The sequence below is a fragment of the Labrus mixtus genome, chromosome 15, assembly GCF_963584025.1.
Source record: "Labrus mixtus chromosome 15, fLabMix1.1, whole genome shotgun sequence".
In the NCBI taxonomy this organism is placed as follows: Eukaryota; Metazoa; Chordata; class Actinopteri; order Labriformes; family Labridae; genus Labrus; species Labrus mixtus.
The window spans coordinates 21,784,774-21,801,689 of record NC_083626.1 but is presented as its reverse complement, the minus strand read 5'-3'; the positions used below and the strand labels follow the sequence as shown (position 1 = coordinate 21,801,689).

The window sequence follows — 16,916 nt, the reverse complement described above, 5'->3', positions numbered from 1 at the left end:
TCTTCTTATTTCATTGTTTGTCCAGCAGGGAGCAGTGACAAGTTGATTTTAGTTTTCACTGTAAAATAACCCACTTTGGTACATACCTCTGACAAAATAAATAAAATAAAGGATCTGTATAAAGAATGTTTTCATCCCATCTTCAAGTAAAAAATAAAATAATAACTAATAAAGATTTTTTTTTTATTCCCAATATATATCATTATGGGCCTCAAAGATCCAGATTTGGGAAGAATAAATAATAATATCAGAGTTATAGATGAATGAAGATCTAAAAGTATGCAGACTTATACAGAGTAGATGAAACTGTTGAAGTTGTATGTCTGTGACTATTATTAGTCATTTAAAGTCTGAGGCAGATAACAACACCGTCACATCAAACTTCAGAGTGAGACAGTTTGTGGTATCGTTTTGAATTTGACACAATAATGGAACTGAGTGACTGCATACAGAGGAGGCCAGTTATTATCATTCTGTAGTCAAACGCTACCTTCAATTACCAGTCGGTGTCTCCTCGGCAGACGTTCGAACAAACAATGAACTAAAGTTAAGTTGTTGATGTTTCCGACAGTCTGAACATGCTGAAGCAGATCAAGTCGAAAAACCCTTCTTTGTACTTGTGAATGCTCACAGCTATAAAATTCCAAAGACAAGGTTACACCGACTGTATCCACGAGTGAGTGAGTGAGTGAGTGAGTCATTCTGCCGAGGTGTGTGATTAGGCTTCAGGCTGGAGAAGTGTTTTAAACTCTGACGAGCCTCCGTAAGTGTACTGGCAACCTCTCCGTATGAGTGTTGACGGGGATTACTTCCAGACGGAACAAACAGCAGGTCGATCTGCTGTCAAACATAAACGGCCCTCATAGAGACCTTCACCTCCACAACAGCGTCCTTGCTGTTGGCTGACTGTTATCAGTGAGCTCACAACTGCAAGGACATCAACACAACAGCTGGCATAGTTTTATGACTGCACCACATCGATATAAATATTAGAGCCTGACCGATATTAATGGTGCCGATACGGGCCTGTCCCAGATACAGATATATCCTGATATTTGTGGATATTAAACTTCTCTTTTTTTACTGAATTCATGAAGCAGAAAGCATTAACAAGGTGACAGCTGTCCAACAGAGTGTGCTCCACTCCAAAGTTCAAAATGCTCCCAGAACCGTCTGCAGAGCAACATGGCTAAACAAATGCTAATCAAATATATTGGTGAATATAAAAGGGGAGGGATCAGGGTAGATCACAAAATGACATGATAGGGGGTACATGGCCCACCATAACGATAATATCACGATACAGCATTCCTTACATTCTTTTATTCCGCTGTCAACCTCTAATTTGGCCAGTTCACTTCTTTTCAAGTTATCCTGATTTGTGTTGTAATCGTTACCTTGAGAAGTTTTAAAGTGTATCAGCTTTCATATCTGTGATCTGTGAATTATTTCTGGTCCAAATTGGTCCAAAACCAATTCTCATATCGGTTGTTTTTTAAAAATAATCAAGTCGGGAGCACCGATGGCCTTGTGTTTATGTGGTGTGCCCTATGTACAGACTTTGTAGTCCTCGTCGCAGAGGCAGTGGGTTTTGAATCCGACCTCGGCCCATCGCTGCATGTCGCCCCCCCCCCCGTACTCTTCAGCTGTCCTGATCAATAAAGGGCGAAAAGGCCCCAAAAATAACTTTAAAAAAAGAAAAGCAATAATACTCAAGTTACAGTTTCATAGTTGAGACAAGAAAACGAAGGAGGTCATTGACATTATACAGCAACACAAAATGCTGCAACAATGTCACATTATTTAAGTGTATGTTGTTTTAGTCTCAGACATCGCTCAGGTTGGGATAAAGGGGGCTTAAAAGCTGGAAAATCTCAGTATCCCCCAGATTAGTATCCACTGAGCTCGTCAACAACCGATCAAAGTCACATTGAATTTCTGGATCACTATGTCCACAAATCGTACCGGAGAGGTTGCTGAGGTGATCGAAGGAGTGTTGGACTCTGACCATCCCAAATACAAACCGCTGGCCCAAAGCAGCCAAGTTATCGACCTGAAAGCCACGGATATCTCGTGATGGCCATCATGTAAAGGAACACTGGGCTTGCAACACGATCTCCTCCCCACTGTGGAGGGAGGGCATTAGCGGGGGGGGGGGGGGGGCTTATCTGAGCCCATGATTCGCTCGATCTGGCATCATACATGTAAGTCATCTCTCATGGACTACTGGAACTCACTGCAGTGTAGGAGAGCTGTAACAGTCGTGGGGCAGCATGTAACAGAGCAGAATACTAAAAATGCAAAGGGCAACCATGCTAAGACATTCATCGAGAAGCTTGGAGGACATCATTAATCCTGCTCACAATAAGAGGATTGTTATAGGATAATGTAGGGAGGGCACAACTCTATATACCTCTGCTCATTCATCGTTATCTGTCCTCTAATCTCACGGCCCATTAAACTAATACAGTGGTAGAAAATATGCTGACTATGCTGATATGCTGGCTATTTGATTGTTTCTTTGTGTTTTTCAAGCAGCAGAGTCAAACAAAACAAAAAAAACTGACATTTTTCCCTGTAATAAAATGTGTATTTATTCACTGACTTGTGTTTTGTGTGTACGATATGTTTTTTTTTTAGGTTAGTTCCCAAGCCTTTGCAAAAGAACGAGACGATATTGAAGTGAGACGGATCTGCAGCTTGTGCGTCTCGTCTGAATCTCCATTTCTAAATCTCCCTCTCTTGTCTTACTTCCTCGGCTTCTCAGCTGTTTTATCCCCCCCGTCTTCTTGTCCTGTCTAATCTCCTCTCTCCGTGGCTCTGCTTAGCTTTTTTTTTTTTTTTTTTCTCCTCATCTACATCCCAGACAAAGCATTAAAGTACTGAATGGAGGGATATATTTAGCTATGAAAATCCATGCTTATGACAAACACAGGGCAGGATTGTGCAATTTTTCACGTGGATTTTGCAAAAATGAATTCCTTAAAAGAACTGAACCTTAAATCTTCCCGCAAAGACCGTGTTCGCTGACGGTTTGTGTATAAAAACGAGGTCGAGCTCAAATTGCAGCGAGTCCCCCCCTCAGGACGAAAAACATCACTACAGTCAACAGAGATGTTTACTGTAGCTCCTGAGGTTTTCATCCACCGTGTTGGAGTTGTTGACGTGAGCATCTTGTTGTTTCAGCACGAGAACAAGCTGACTTAGGCCCAAACAAGAGGACACAAGAGGAATTCTAGACAATGTTCTCATAAATCATGTACTCGTTTTAGTCATGCTCGAATTCTGTGTTCAAAAAAATGTTGTAAAAGAGTTCCAGTACAAACACGTTCCACATGATGTTAAATGATTCCTTCCTACAGTTTTTTTATCAACATAATTGATTTTTGTTTAACATGTTATGTGGTTGTATCTCAGGCTGCTTTGTTGTGTGTCTTAGTTTCTGTTCTGGTGTTGTATTTGACTTTTGTTTTTTAATTCTATCAGACACTTTTCTTTCTTCATTCTGATGTAAACAGCTTGAATGAAAATTATTGAAGGAACTTTTGTATGTAAACAAATGACAGACCTGTCAAAACGCTTCACATTAGTCAGCACTGTAGGCAACAGTAATGCTCTGGTATAAACAAAGGCTAAAGCGCCCAAAGGTACGCACACCCAAACACTTACCTCGTCCCACTCGGAGGTGAAAGACGGAGACTTCTCCAGCCTCTTCTTGCCAGTGCTACAATTAGAAACAGACTCGCTCCGGTTTCCCAATCCCCCGTCCTCCTCGCTAGGAGGCGACACGAGCAGGTCTGAGTCAGACTTGGAGAGGCTGCGTGCCAGCTTCAGGTCCCCAGGAGGACGCATCCTCACGGCAGCCCCGGCCCCTGAGGAGTCCCTGGGCTCCTTGTTCACAGTGGCATAAATCGCTTTTGGATCACAGTCTGTCAGGATGGCGGCCATGCTAGGACGGCTCGGTGTTGGCGCAGCTGCTCCCGTCTTTGCCTTTTCCTCCTTTACTTTGGCAGGCTTTCTCGTTTCTGGCTGGACACCTGGAAGCCTGAAGGGCTCCTCCTGGCAGTCGAAGACGGGGGAGGATCCGTGCAGGAGGCCCGTGAACTGCTCCGGGACACCTGCTCCCTGATCCCCGCTGAGCTGGGAGTTATCTGCAGGACGAGAAGCGAAAAAAAACAGAGCAAAGTCAGAGAGAAGTTTGGGGAGGGGGGAAAAAAGAAAGAAAAAAAAAAAGTTTTCTAGCGCTTGAAAGTGGACCTCTGACTGAGGGGCAGATCCTTGCAGCGAGGCTAATAAGAAGCCTCCCACACAAGCCTAGAAACAGATCTGCAATTGTTTCCTACCGGGAGTGACGGAGAGAAAAAGAAGGAGAGAGAAGAGGAAGGAGCGAGGAGAATGCGTATATATGTTGGCCGGAGAAATATCAGAATTCCAAACCCAGCTTGCAGCCGTCTGACGACTCTCTGCTGGTGCCTCGCCGCCTGTCTTTTGTAACGCTGCGTTAAAGCTTGTCATATTCGGAGCAAGCCTCATCTTACAGGCCCACTCCTCTGTTGGGTCCCTTTCTTACTGAAATGACACAGCATTAAGAGTTTCCCCCTAAGCTACTGACTAACACTCACGTCCCTGCTGCCGCCAACCACAGGACACAACACACACACACACACACACACCAGAGTATTCACCCAAAAGAAAAATGACAAAACACCACCAAGAGGAGTTCAACTTACATCAGCTGTCTTCTCCAACAATAACAACTCCTTAATGAGACCGAGCGGGCGAGAGCAATTAAAAACAATTAGATTCTCCTCCTCCCTCTCCCGAAGGAATTACTGCCACCTAAGCCTCTTTTCTGCAATCAAATCAGCCACAGGATGTCAACGCGCCAACGCACCGTCTTCAGAAGAAAAAAAAAAAATTCACATCAGCCTGTGTGGTCCTTCAGGCATCTTCCCTTCCGCACCGTGCCGATGCGTGTTGTTGACTGCCGTGTGACCAGCAGCCCTCTGTGTTTTGCTGCCTTCTAATTCTAGACCCTAATGGGGCCTCAGGAATGGAAATTCGAATCACCCTATCCTCCAGCAAACCAGACTCCTGATAATTAGCTCTGTGACACATGGGTGAAGGAGTGTGTATGTAGAGGATCGGCGTGTCCGTGTCTGTGTCTGTGTGTGTGTGGACTGTCTCTGCCCGGGTGACAGGGTCAGGGTGTTTGGTGACAGGGGAACTGGGACAGAGACACCGCAGGAAAAGTGGCGACCTGGTGCAACACTTTGTTTGTCCTTCAGAGAAGAGGAGAGTTTCTGTTGGCGATTTGCGGTCTGCTGTCTCGCAAACCTGCTGCTTTAAAGAGCGAAAACATCAAAAAGGAGCCGGCTGTGAAGGAGTCTTAGCTACAAAACATGAGGAGGAGGGAGAGTACTACTTAAAAGTTTGACTCGCTAACGCAACAGAATGCACCATTAAGCGTCTCAGGGGCCATTTGCAACGCCTGCCAACGCCCTGTACTCCTTTTTCACAAGTTGCTCTACACTTGATTGTCTGAAAAAAAAAAAGTGTGTGTGTGTGTGTGTAGGTGTTTGTGTGTGTGTGTAGGTGTTTGTGTGTGTTCAAGGAGGGGAGTGAGTGTTCTGTGCGCATATGTCAGGACCACAGCCAAACACCCACCCTCTCCTGGCAGCTGAGGAGTGTGAACGCCCTATGAGAACATCAATGTGCTTCCAACAATCTCACACAGTGTTAACCCTCACTGAGACCACATCATCCCCCCCCCTCTGCTCACACAGCTCCATGTTGGAAAAAATGGGTACGGACACAATCCGGTGTTATTGCAGCTCTAACAGACGGGTGAGGTCACCGCAGAGGTGGGATGTGTATTATATTTGGCAGAGACATCTTCATGTCTAACAGGTGATGTCATGTTTGTTTTGCAGCCGGTGCTGGCTGTCACTCGGACGTCGACATACTCCGAAGTCGATTCATGCTCGGCCTGTGGAAGCTGCTCTGGTTTCAATGTAGATTTAAAGACATGGTCATGACTGCAAGAAGTCAAAAAGGAACTGACGGCTATGCATTGATATTTGAACATTTACAGTAATGTGGGTAAACAAATACCTTTAAGCACAGCGCTGGTTTGTTATTAAGAAGTGAAGTATAGTTCCCTTTTTTATAATATAAAAAGAAAATCTAAGACGGAAGAAGAAGAAATTCCTGGCCCGCTCACTTCCTCAAATGCGACAAAAAGAGAGGTCAGAGGTCTATGAAACGTGATAGAATAAAAACTGTTTGTGTCATTTGAGCAAGTTAGCGGGCATATCTTCTTTATTCTGCTGTTTTTGTACTGCTCCAACACAATTTGAGCCCAAAGGGATGACTTTTTTTTTTTATATTTATTTTTGGGCTTTTTGTGCCTTTATTGGAGAGATAGGAGAGTGGATAGAGTCGGCAATCAGGGAGAGAGAGAGAGAGTGGGGAATGACATGCGGGAAAGGTCGGATTTGTACCCAGTCCGCCTGCTTGAAGGACTACAGCCTCCATACATGGGGCACGCGCACTAACCACTGTGCCACCAACGCCCCAAGAGATGACCACAGTCCGAGTCTTCCTTTATGATCATTCATGGCAAAGCAAAGTGAATCCTCGCATTTAAGATGCTGGAAGAAGTACTCATTTGCCATTTTTGTCTAAGAATATTTATCATCATCAATAATGCTGTGTACTGTGGAAGCTATTGTGATCTGTGGAGAATTGGAGGATGTTACTTCTCCACGGGAGGCTCTTTAAAACATGACACAGAGGTGGAAGTCTGTGGGGGAAACATTATATTCCTGCTGAGAGCAGCAATGTGTTTGTGACAGATGATAAACGCCACAGAATTGCTGACCGTGCACATATCTGCCCCACCTGCCACAGAGCGCTGAGGTCCGCACAGTGTTGATGGGGGCGGGGGGAATTCAATCAAAACTGAAAACATTTATAACCACATGTGCATAAGTAAACATTTATTTTTGGGGAAGCTGTGTTTTTTTGTTAAACTTAAAAAGTAGGAACCAGGACTTTCTGATGAGCCAAGTGAGTCAGAAAAGAGAAGAAAAATCCCACAGTGGTTTTCACATATAAACCAAACTTGTGGTTTCTGTGGTTTTCAAATAGGGAAAAGAGAGTATTATTTAAGAGTAACTGGGGAGGATGTGAAGAAATGAAAGGCTCCCTACGCCCTGACTCCACCAAAACACCAGCTTTTAAAAACACAGTCTTGAGGTATGTGGCATAACAGGCTCAACAAAAACATTGCTGCTTCTGCACAACACTTATCATCATGTTTAATATTTAAAAGTTAATCTTCAAATCTCTTGTTAAATCAAGACAATGAGGTCTATTTTCTTATAAAATTGCAATTTAATTTATTTTCTTTTTTTTTATATTTCTTTATGGGCTTTTTAAGCTTTTATTTTAGAGAAAAGACAGCGAATAGAGTCAGAAACCAGGGAAAGAGAGAGTAGAGACCAGGGCCGCCCGCTTGAAGGACTATAGTCTCCTTACATGGGGCACGTGCACTAACCACTAGGCCACCAGGCCACTGGCGGCCCCTCAATTCAATTCCTGTCTTTAAAACAATTTGTTCATGAATTACTTAATGCTAGAAAACGTGTCCAATTTTGTCATCATCAGACACTTTTCAAAAAGAAATTCAATCAAGTCCCATTTTCTGACTGCATAATGTTCCTGCCTAATTGCATTAAAGGGATTCTTTGCCAATTTTTCAACCTCATCTCCTTCAATCAGAGTCAGGTTTAAAATGTTAAATATTCTCTGGGGCACAGCTGCAAAATCACTTATTATTTGATGTAGTTGGTGGCCTGAAAGAAAGACTCTTTCAGCTGGGATTTTAATTCTCACAAACTATGCCACATACAGCAATAGCATCCTAAAAATATGACAGCATGTGATTTCATTGCCATGGCACTTTCAATACAATGTATTCTGGTATATGTAGGCACTGCTGACAAGGCTCAGTGAGTAGGAGAACTCTGCTTTATCAGTCAGTGAAGCAAAACTGAGGAATACAATGCTTAATTTGAATAAATTAACTTAAAATTGACTCAAAATCAAATTGATATGAAAATCCCCTTTAAAGCTTGTGTAAGGAATTTTCAGTTTGAGTCGATTTTGGCGCCCCCTGTCGACAAAGCTGTCCCTTTTATCTCTTTGCTGATTTTGTCCTGTTCATGTGTAAAAAAATGTTTTTCAACAAAATAAATCTCACTCCCCGTGTCTGACATCTACCCTGCGCCACTGGTTTCAGACATTAAATATGAGATTATTGCTTTAAGTAGATGGTCAAAGGTTATGCTGATGGTCTTGTTTGCTCTCATAGATCGTATAAAGAGGCATCAATATTAATTTCAGTCTATTTCATAACCAGTTAAAAACTCCTCAAAGTTCCTAATTTTCACATATCTGTTACATCATGATTAAATATTTTATGTCGATGTTGTGGCAGGGGTCGTCAATAAATTCTTTGGGAGAAAATTACTTCAAACACTCTTACATCAACATTAAAATAAGAATCCAATGAGCACCCTAATGCAAAAATAGCCGTATCCTCCTGTAAACACCACCATCAAATCAGCTGGTCTGTCATGCATGCCTGCACCGTTCATTATGTAACCATGCTGCAGAAAATAATGATTCAATGACGATATTTATATGTGTCAGAAAAATCCCAGAGGCCATTCTCCTTACCTCCGCTCTGTTCCTGACTGGATGACGTAGTGGATCCAGCTGTAAGCGGGATGTGAGTCCGAGATATGAATGTCACAATCTGATTAAGAATTCTGTTTCATATCGGCAGAAGAATGAATCTCTCGCCACTTGCCAGGGAGCGTCAATCAGCCTTCTCCCGACAAGCCAAATCCGCTCTGCTGCCTGAGTATGCCAGTCATGCATTCCCAAGCAGCGCTAATCCAAGCCAGTCCCATCTCTCCCCGCAAACTCCAACTCATCTCTCCTCTTTCATTGACATGCTTGGCTTGTGTTTTTCAAGTGTAATGTGTCCACTGCACATCTCCTTACCCTCGCAGCATTTCCAGCAGCAGCAGTTGTTCCCTCTTAGGTTACTAAAAAATCTGAGAGACGGAGATAAAAAAACTCACCTCCTGAAGCTTTTGGGCCCACCCGCCCAGGAGGGTGCAGGGTGTCTTTCGTTTTGCTAGGGGCTCTGAGGTCATTTGGGGCAGTGGGTTTACGCTAAAATGGAACAGAAAAAAAAGAGGGTATAATCACATCTGCCAATCAAAACAAAGCACACCTTGTTGTTTAGTTCACAGGTCACACATAGTCATATTCTGCAGCTAAATTGTTTGTTTTCTGTAGTTTTAAAAAGTATAAACAGGAAATAAAGATGCCATCCCATTGGTTGCCTCCATGACATGTCATGTTGTGTCTGATCTCTCCGGGCTGAGGATCAGGGCAGAGGGGTCAATGTGCTGCTCTTTTATTTTGATTAGGCAGCTGAGGAGAAAACCTAATCCAGTCGGAGCTTGAAATAAGAGACATGAGCAGATATCGTGGGCAGCAGGTGGGGTTGTAGGTGGGAGGTAGTAACAATAAAAGCTGCTAACTGCATCAAAAATTGAAAAAAAAGCAATAAAATCTGATATGATGGGACGATAAATAAAGCAGGAGGGTTTACATGGAGATCCATATGTGAGGGCTGGTTTATGGCGACTTGTGCCTTCTGCTGACATACGTATGACTCAATCTTTGACGACGACAAGACCTTCATCTTTATTATATAACCTGCTTAAATCATGCGGCCGTGTAGTACCACTGGCAGCAGGGATACTGCTCTCTGGCTGTCAAAACTCAGACCATTTCATTTTTGTACAGCCTGTGTTTGCAGAGGGTTTACAAAAGGATTGGAGAACTGACATTCATGACAACGAGAGAAACACTTAAAATCAACGTATTGTGAAACATAAAAGAAGGAAGAAAGGAAGCAGCTTATATTTACCTGAGGTAGGACACTGTTGGAAGACTGTGTAGTGGTTTTCTCATCTAAGAAGATAGAAGAAAACAAAAACAAAGGAGTTAAGACATCGTCAGGGTACCAGAATTTTAATATCAGATTTGATACTAGTACAAATCAAACGATATTGATGCCATGGCAACAACAAAAAAATCGAAGTCCGAGGCACCCAACCCGAATATTTGGTCATTTCTTCTTTTTAAAGATCTAATCTTGCAAGATAAGTCCTGGTCTTAAACGTGTCTAAGACAGTCAGCTGTCTGTCAGTTTGTAAGAGAAGTAAACTTCTTTATGAGACGCCAAAAAAATAAAAAAAAACATGTCAACAACCTTAGTCGGGACGGATGAAAATTTGAAGAGCTCAGTTGCTCACCATTTATTCACAGTCAGACACAATGTTTTCCCTGTTCTGACTGTTAGATGGAAGAGAAAGTGATGTATTAGAAAATCATGTATTATGTATGGCAATATCGCAGGAGAGCCGGAGAGACTTCAGATTAATCTCCTTGCCGTTCAAACGCTGCGGACATGATAAAGCACTTTTTAAACAAATGGCAAGCTAATCTTTTAAGAGCCAAGAAGACGCAGAACAGTTACATTCTCTCTTCCCCCCCCCCCCCCCCGCCACATAGGGGAGGGCATGATGACATCAGCAATCAAACTCCAACCCTTTTGCTCGGTGACGTTTTCTAATGGTTAGCTACTGAGGCTGACTAAGCCTGCAGGCCTGAGGGGCCGCTTTTTAAAACATCTACATCAACGGCCAGGGATCCAAATGGCCTTCTAATTTAATCCCATTTAATCCAATTACATGCAGTGCCATTCATCGGCCACAACCAAAGGAGGGTCTGCTCATACATATATACACACACGCAGCCACAGGAAGAGGGTTGGTCACGTGTGTGTGTGTGTGTGTGTGTGTGTGTGTGTGTGTGTGTGTGGGCTGTCAGGCTTGTTAGGATAGGAATGTATTATGTCGTTCTTGGAAAGTGTCAGTGGAGTTTAAGTTTGGAAAATGAGCCCAACTCTGTTAGAATTTTTGCCCAGATTAGCAGTGCACTGGTATACACACAGTAAAGAGAGGGTGGGGGGGTTCACCCACAAACAAAAAAACCAGAAAACAAAAATCTCTGGAATTACACCCTTCTTGTTATAGCTTCCTTCTTTTGGATCACAGTGACAGTGACGGCTATTACCTTTACTGGATCTGGACTCCTGGCAGGGCGGGGGGATTTTGGTCTGAGCCGTCAGCAGCAACTCGTATGTGTGATCCTCCTCCTCCTCCTCCACCTGCTCGCCTCTCTCATCTATGCTGCTGTTTGTGTAAAGCGCCTGCAGAAGAAGACACAAAGAGATGTTGGTGGGAAATGGCCGCACTGACTGGATGAAATGACTTCGCTATCAGAGCTCCTGTGAGTAACTTTCGGGATGTGTTGGGTTTTAGCAACCCCAGTAATCGGGAAGATGCTTCTCTCTGCTTTTCATGCCCTGTCATATGCAAGTAGTGTTTCACAACAACAACAACAAGTCATTAGTCTTTATTTTAAACGTCTAGAGTGTTTCTTAGATGTGATGTTTATTGCCTCATCTGACGCCTGCCCCCCAAGCAGTGGTGACAGGTATATCAAACAAAGGTATAGAAAACCTTCTCGATGACAGTAGAAAAAAAAAGGTTGAGGTGAGTGCTGCACTGGTTCAAAAAAAAATTGTAGAGGAATCGGGTGCTCTTCAAGGGCAGGGGACAGAGGTCAAATCGCTACAAAAAAATAAATGGCTGTCCTGATTACAAACACAGTTAATTGTGAAGACTGAAAAACTGAAAGTCTGAAGCACTCTGATGCGTTCTAAAAATCCTTTATCAAACGGGGATGTGGATATGTGTTTTGACTCGACTGAGTCCATGTCAGGACATGATGTTTTGACGAACCAGTTCAAAACTCCTCACAGGAGTTTGAAGCCTTCACTTCAGAGTAAGAGCAGGCAAGATTGTAAATCAAACTTCCTCAGTGTAACGACAACAATACGTCCTCCATAGTCAGCCAAAGTTAAGGCCGGACAGGTTCACCGAGAGCGTGTCTATTTTTCCACTTTTCTTCTCTCTATCTCAGGCCACACTCGCATTAATATTTACTACAAAGTCATTGGAGTTGAGCAGCAGCCATTAAAAATGCAGTCATGACGAGGTCAGGGATAAAAAAAAACCAAAAAAAAAACAGGGGCTTTCTGAGTGGCAGACAAGAATTTTCTGACTGCTTCTATGACACTGTGTTGGTGTTAACCACTCCATTTAAATGAAATACATTTTTTCCCACAACTTGGGTTCATGATCTCACCTCTTCTTCGTGACAGGGACCAGGATGTGACGAGTGAGCCAGGCGATCTTTCTGTGAATGATCAAAAACATGAAAGTGTGATAAAACTATTATGAGTGTGTTGAGAAACGCGTTGCTTCTCCTCCCTGTGACACATCAAGCTTTATTCTGGAGGGGTTTCAGTCTCACTCATGGGTATGGAGGACCGCTATCACCCTCTAGTGGGAGTTCTGTATTGCAACTCCAATTCAAAACCCTGTGTGTGTGTGTGTGTGTGTGTGTGTGTGTGTGTGTGTGTGTGTGTGTGTGTGTGTGTGTGTGTGTGTGTGTGTGTGTGTGTGTGTGTGTGTGTGTGTGTGTGTGTGTGTGTGTGTGTGTGTGTGTGTGTGTGTGTGTGTGTGTGTGTGTGTGTGAGGATGGGCCTCAGTTAAACCACTGCATACCTTGCCAGCTTCACTATCCGGCCGTCCAGAATCCCTGTCGGAGGATTTGCCGCTGGTGAGGCTGTCCAGAGAGTGGCAGGAGGTGGCTTCAAACAGAGCCTCGTACGGACTCTCCTCCTCGGGCCCCGGGGCCAGCCCAGAGATCAGCTCACTCACCTTCTCAAGATCACCTTTAAAACAGGTCAAAATATACCAACTAGCATATCAGCATTGGCAGCTAACCCATTGAGTTGTTTCCTATACAGTATGTTTTTCACCTCTCTGTTTTTGTGTGTTTTCTTTCTGTCTGCAGAATAAAAATTTCCCTTTGGAACAATCACCTCTTCTCCTGCTTGAATGCAAGTAGTTTGTTGCTGATGGATGCATGTTCAGTATGTCTGTGCATTTTAAGGTGAAGCATTTCTCATTTTGTTGTAAAACTGTATAATGACAATAAAGGATTTCTATTCTATTCCATTCTAAATTAAAAGTTGAAGAAGTATAAACCAGGATAATTTTTAAGCTAATTTGACATTTGAAACAAAAAAAGCCATCCAATTGGGCGGCTGATGATAACAGCAAATCTTACAAAATAAAAGACCTGAGCGGATATTGTGGGCAGCAGGTGCCAAAACGTACATATGCAATGTTGATAAGCACAATGATGGGAGACAATTCTTAGCTGAGGAAATTAAAGATCCCCTTAATTGCGTTTTCTCTTCTCTCTGGTTTCTGTTTAAGCTGCTTACTGAACCCTTGTTTTAACATCTGGTAAATCTTACCCTTTCTCCTCGAGCTAGGACTTTCCTGAGGCGGAGGGATTGGTGGAGGGGGAAGGTCAATGTCAGGGGGTTTTCCAGTCATGTGACCTGCAACACACAAACAGGAGATTGTATCACAGCTGGTGAATGTGAAATCAAGAGGAACACTTCCCACTTCCCCACTGCTTTCTTATTTAGTTTTGTTAATTTGTTTTGGTTTGTTTGTTTTGTACCCAGTACGAGAGCGACGATCTCTCTGCTCTTCTGTGAGGGCATGTCCTTGACAGTGTCCAGCGCTGTCAGGCCCTTCTGGTCGAGGATGTTCACGTTGATACCTGGCAGAGGACAACAGTCAAGCGTTAAGCGTCGGTTTTGACTCATTTGTACAAAACGATTCAAATGTTGCTTGTGTGTCGCTGACCTGCACCGAGGAGTTTCTGCACCACATCCGCTTTGCCGAACAAGGCTGCTTCGTGGAGAGCACTGCCTTTCTCCGTCTGCATAGAAAATTAAAGCAAAGGCATAAACAACCAGAGGCACAGGCAGAGAGTTGACATGAATATGAATATTATGAAAATAAAGCTCATGTTTATTTCCTTCCACTATTCCCACATGAGTCAGACTTTGTTAAACCTGCAGCATTCCTGTTCTTGCACCAGTTACGTAAACATTGTATAGTGACGACCAGATTTTGAGCCCACTGCCCGGTCCACCTCCCCCACTGACAACCATGTGAGTGAAAGAGTCAAAGCAGATCATTTTCCAGCTCACAGGGCCATGCTAATTGAAACCTGCAGGACGTCAGGCCTGAAGGACACCGGGATACACTCTGTGTTCTATGCTTTTTGGAAAGGAGGGCACAGAAAAGGAGGGGGGGGGGGGGGGGAGATGGATGGCACAGTTTGGTACAGAGTCAGAGCTATGGGGGCCACCAGGGGGAGCAAGGCCAGCACCGCTTTGAAAACACATCAGTGTCTCTGCAAACGGAGAGCTCAAGAGTTTTGCATTTAATCTCATTGCCGTGGTAGGAAGTAGCGAGAGGAAGTGCTGCAAGAAAAGATTAAGTTTCTCAACATGATTTGAGCCATGGCAGCATATTAAGAAACATTTTAAAATCCAAGTTAACACACACACACACACACACACACACACACACCTCGTAGTTAATGTCCATGCCAGCGTCCAGCAGTACCTCCACCACAGAAAGGTGGCCGTTCCGAGAGGCCAGATGCAGCGGCGTGTGTTTCTTGGTGTTGCAGCTGAGCAGGTTGGGGTGCGCGCAGAGCAGCAGCTTGACCACCTCGAGGCGGCCGTACAGAGCGGCCAGGTCCAGAGGGGTCTCGAACTTGTTGTTCCTCATGGTGGGGTCCGTCAGCTCCTCCAGCAGCAGCTGAACGACCCTCGAGTGGCCGTACTGGGCGGCGCAGTGCAGCGGCGTCTCGTTGTCATTGTTCTGTTGGGAGGAGCATTAACGGGTGAGAAGAAGCCGATTGGAAACAGGAAGAAAAAGCAACAAGTTAACGTTCACGATCAGGATCAGGAGAAAAGGACGTTAATGAGGAAGAACAGGCGACTCAGTGGAGTCGTCCCAGAGGTTAAACCAATCAACGCACAAAGAGCCCAAAACATTAGTGGAAGGTCATGAAGAAGCACCAAAGTGAGGTGTGGAGGAAGAGTATCTGGCAGAGTGAGGAGGAGGAGGAGGAGGAGGAGGAGGAGGAGGAGTGCGAGAATGGAGGATCAGCAGACATACATGGACATAATGAGGAAAGGTGGTGGTGATGGAAATGGGTGCCAGAGGCAGCAGGGTGCTTGCAGAGGGAGACATCAGAAAACTGTAAAATGCTCCCTGCAGGGTCTTTTTTGTTGTTGTCCGAAAACCAATAGTTCAAATCTTCGATATCTTCACAAATAAAATAAACCAAACAAATCCGCTCACACTAAAAAAAAAAAAACAGCAAGTGACTTTTAAAACGGCTGCTGACACATTCTCAGACCGGTTTTGAATCATCTCACTTTCACAACTAGATATGACACATACAAGACGCATGCCAGTGTCATACTTACTCAGTTTAATATTACTGGAATTATGAGTGGAGAATAGCAAGGGGATGACTCTGAATATCAGAATAAAAACCATATGAACTTTCATTAATTGACTGATGTCCTGACAGTGGAATAATGCTCACACTGTAGCCGTTAATGCTGAAGTGAAAGTGACCGCATCTCTTCAGCTAAATGTTGGTGTTCTGCTTTGTAAATCAAGCTGATAATAACAGACGAGCCGCCAAACAGCAATTAAAACTTTGACTCGGTCGGTAAGTGGTGTTTAATGGATCTAATGACTCACAGGCAAGCTACCAGATCAATGCGTTAACAGACCTGTGAGCCGTGCAGCACTGTTTATCATCTCCACCGTGGACAGCCAGCAGGGGGCGAAACCTGCAACCCAGGAGCTGAACTGCTTGTGATGGCGTGGGAATGTGCTCCTGACCAAATCAAAACGACTAGTAACACACAAAGCCATAATTAGGACTGTGGTGCTGGATTGTTTATATACAAATAGAAGAAGTTGAGAACAAAAAAAAAGGACTGTGTTCGTTGCTTGAAAATGAGCGTGGCAGAGTGACAATAAACACTACAATCACTGCTCTCACACTCTCAAGGTGCGACACAACTGCACACATGTGATTCACAGCGACCTGTAAATAAAAAAAAAAACCTGTTTATCTCGCCGTCTCTCTTTACATATTGTGCGTGGATGGGTGTGGCAGATTATTCCAGCTATTGTACAACCACATGCCCCGAGAGTCGCTCATTCCAGGCACATAGACCCACCTACAAAAAAGGACTGACAGCTGGCATCAGAAGCCCCCCCCCCACACACATGGACACGCATGATGCCAGCTTTGGGTGACACCCAGAGAAACCCGCCAGCTGTGCCCACTGAAGACAGGACGTCGTGTGGAGGTGGGGAGGGGGCAACAGGGCAGGTTTTTTGTTTTTTTTTAGACAGGTGTCAGTCGGCCCTTTCAGTGAGATTGTGACAAAGACCTGGAGCCAGATGGGACCAGCAGGTATCTCTTTTATTGTTAGAAACAGAGAGTGTGGTAGGTAGAGAGAGAGAGAGAGAGAGAGAGAGAGAGAAGAGATTAAGACAGTATAAGAAAAAAAGACAGCGACAATAAGAAAGAGAAAGACAACGACAGAGAGAAACCGAGACAGAGGGAAAAAGACAGGGAAAGAAAGAGAGAGAGGGATTGAAAGGAAGAATGACAGAAAAAAAGAGAGAAAGAAAGACAAAAAAAAAGGAGAGAGAAAGGCGGGGACAGAAAGAAATGAGAGATGAAGAGAAAGAGTGTGCTATATTGGCAAAGCAGGTCACAGCTTG

At 44.0% G+C, this 16,916-nt stretch overlaps 1 protein-coding gene across 9 annotated transcripts in view; it reads right to left on the bottom strand.

The window, feature by feature from the left end:
* Window positions 1-16,916, bottom strand: part of LOC132989730 (ankyrin repeat and SAM domain-containing protein 1A-like) — a 72,522-nt gene that overhangs the window by 30,740 nt on the left and 24,866 nt on the right. For all 9 annotated transcript variants that reach the window (XM_061057523.1, XM_061057521.1, XM_061057522.1 and 6 more), the window contains 10 exons: window positions 14,682-14,978; window positions 13,947-14,022; window positions 13,759-13,860; window positions 13,547-13,633; window positions 12,786-12,955; window positions 12,364-12,414; window positions 11,227-11,362; window positions 10,016-10,059; window positions 9,156-9,249; window positions 3,670-4,151 (listed from right to left, as the gene is read on the bottom strand). In XM_061057523.1, coding sequence (XP_060913506.1) covers window positions 3,670-4,151; window positions 9,156-9,249; window positions 10,016-10,059; window positions 11,227-11,362; window positions 12,364-12,414; window positions 12,786-12,955; window positions 13,547-13,633; window positions 13,759-13,860; window positions 13,947-14,022; window positions 14,682-14,978 — 1,539 coding nt within the window. The remainder of the gene's footprint in view (window positions 1-3,669; window positions 4,152-9,155; window positions 9,250-10,015; window positions 10,060-11,226; window positions 11,363-12,363; window positions 12,415-12,785; window positions 12,956-13,546; window positions 13,634-13,758; window positions 13,861-13,946; window positions 14,023-14,681; window positions 14,979-16,916) is intronic.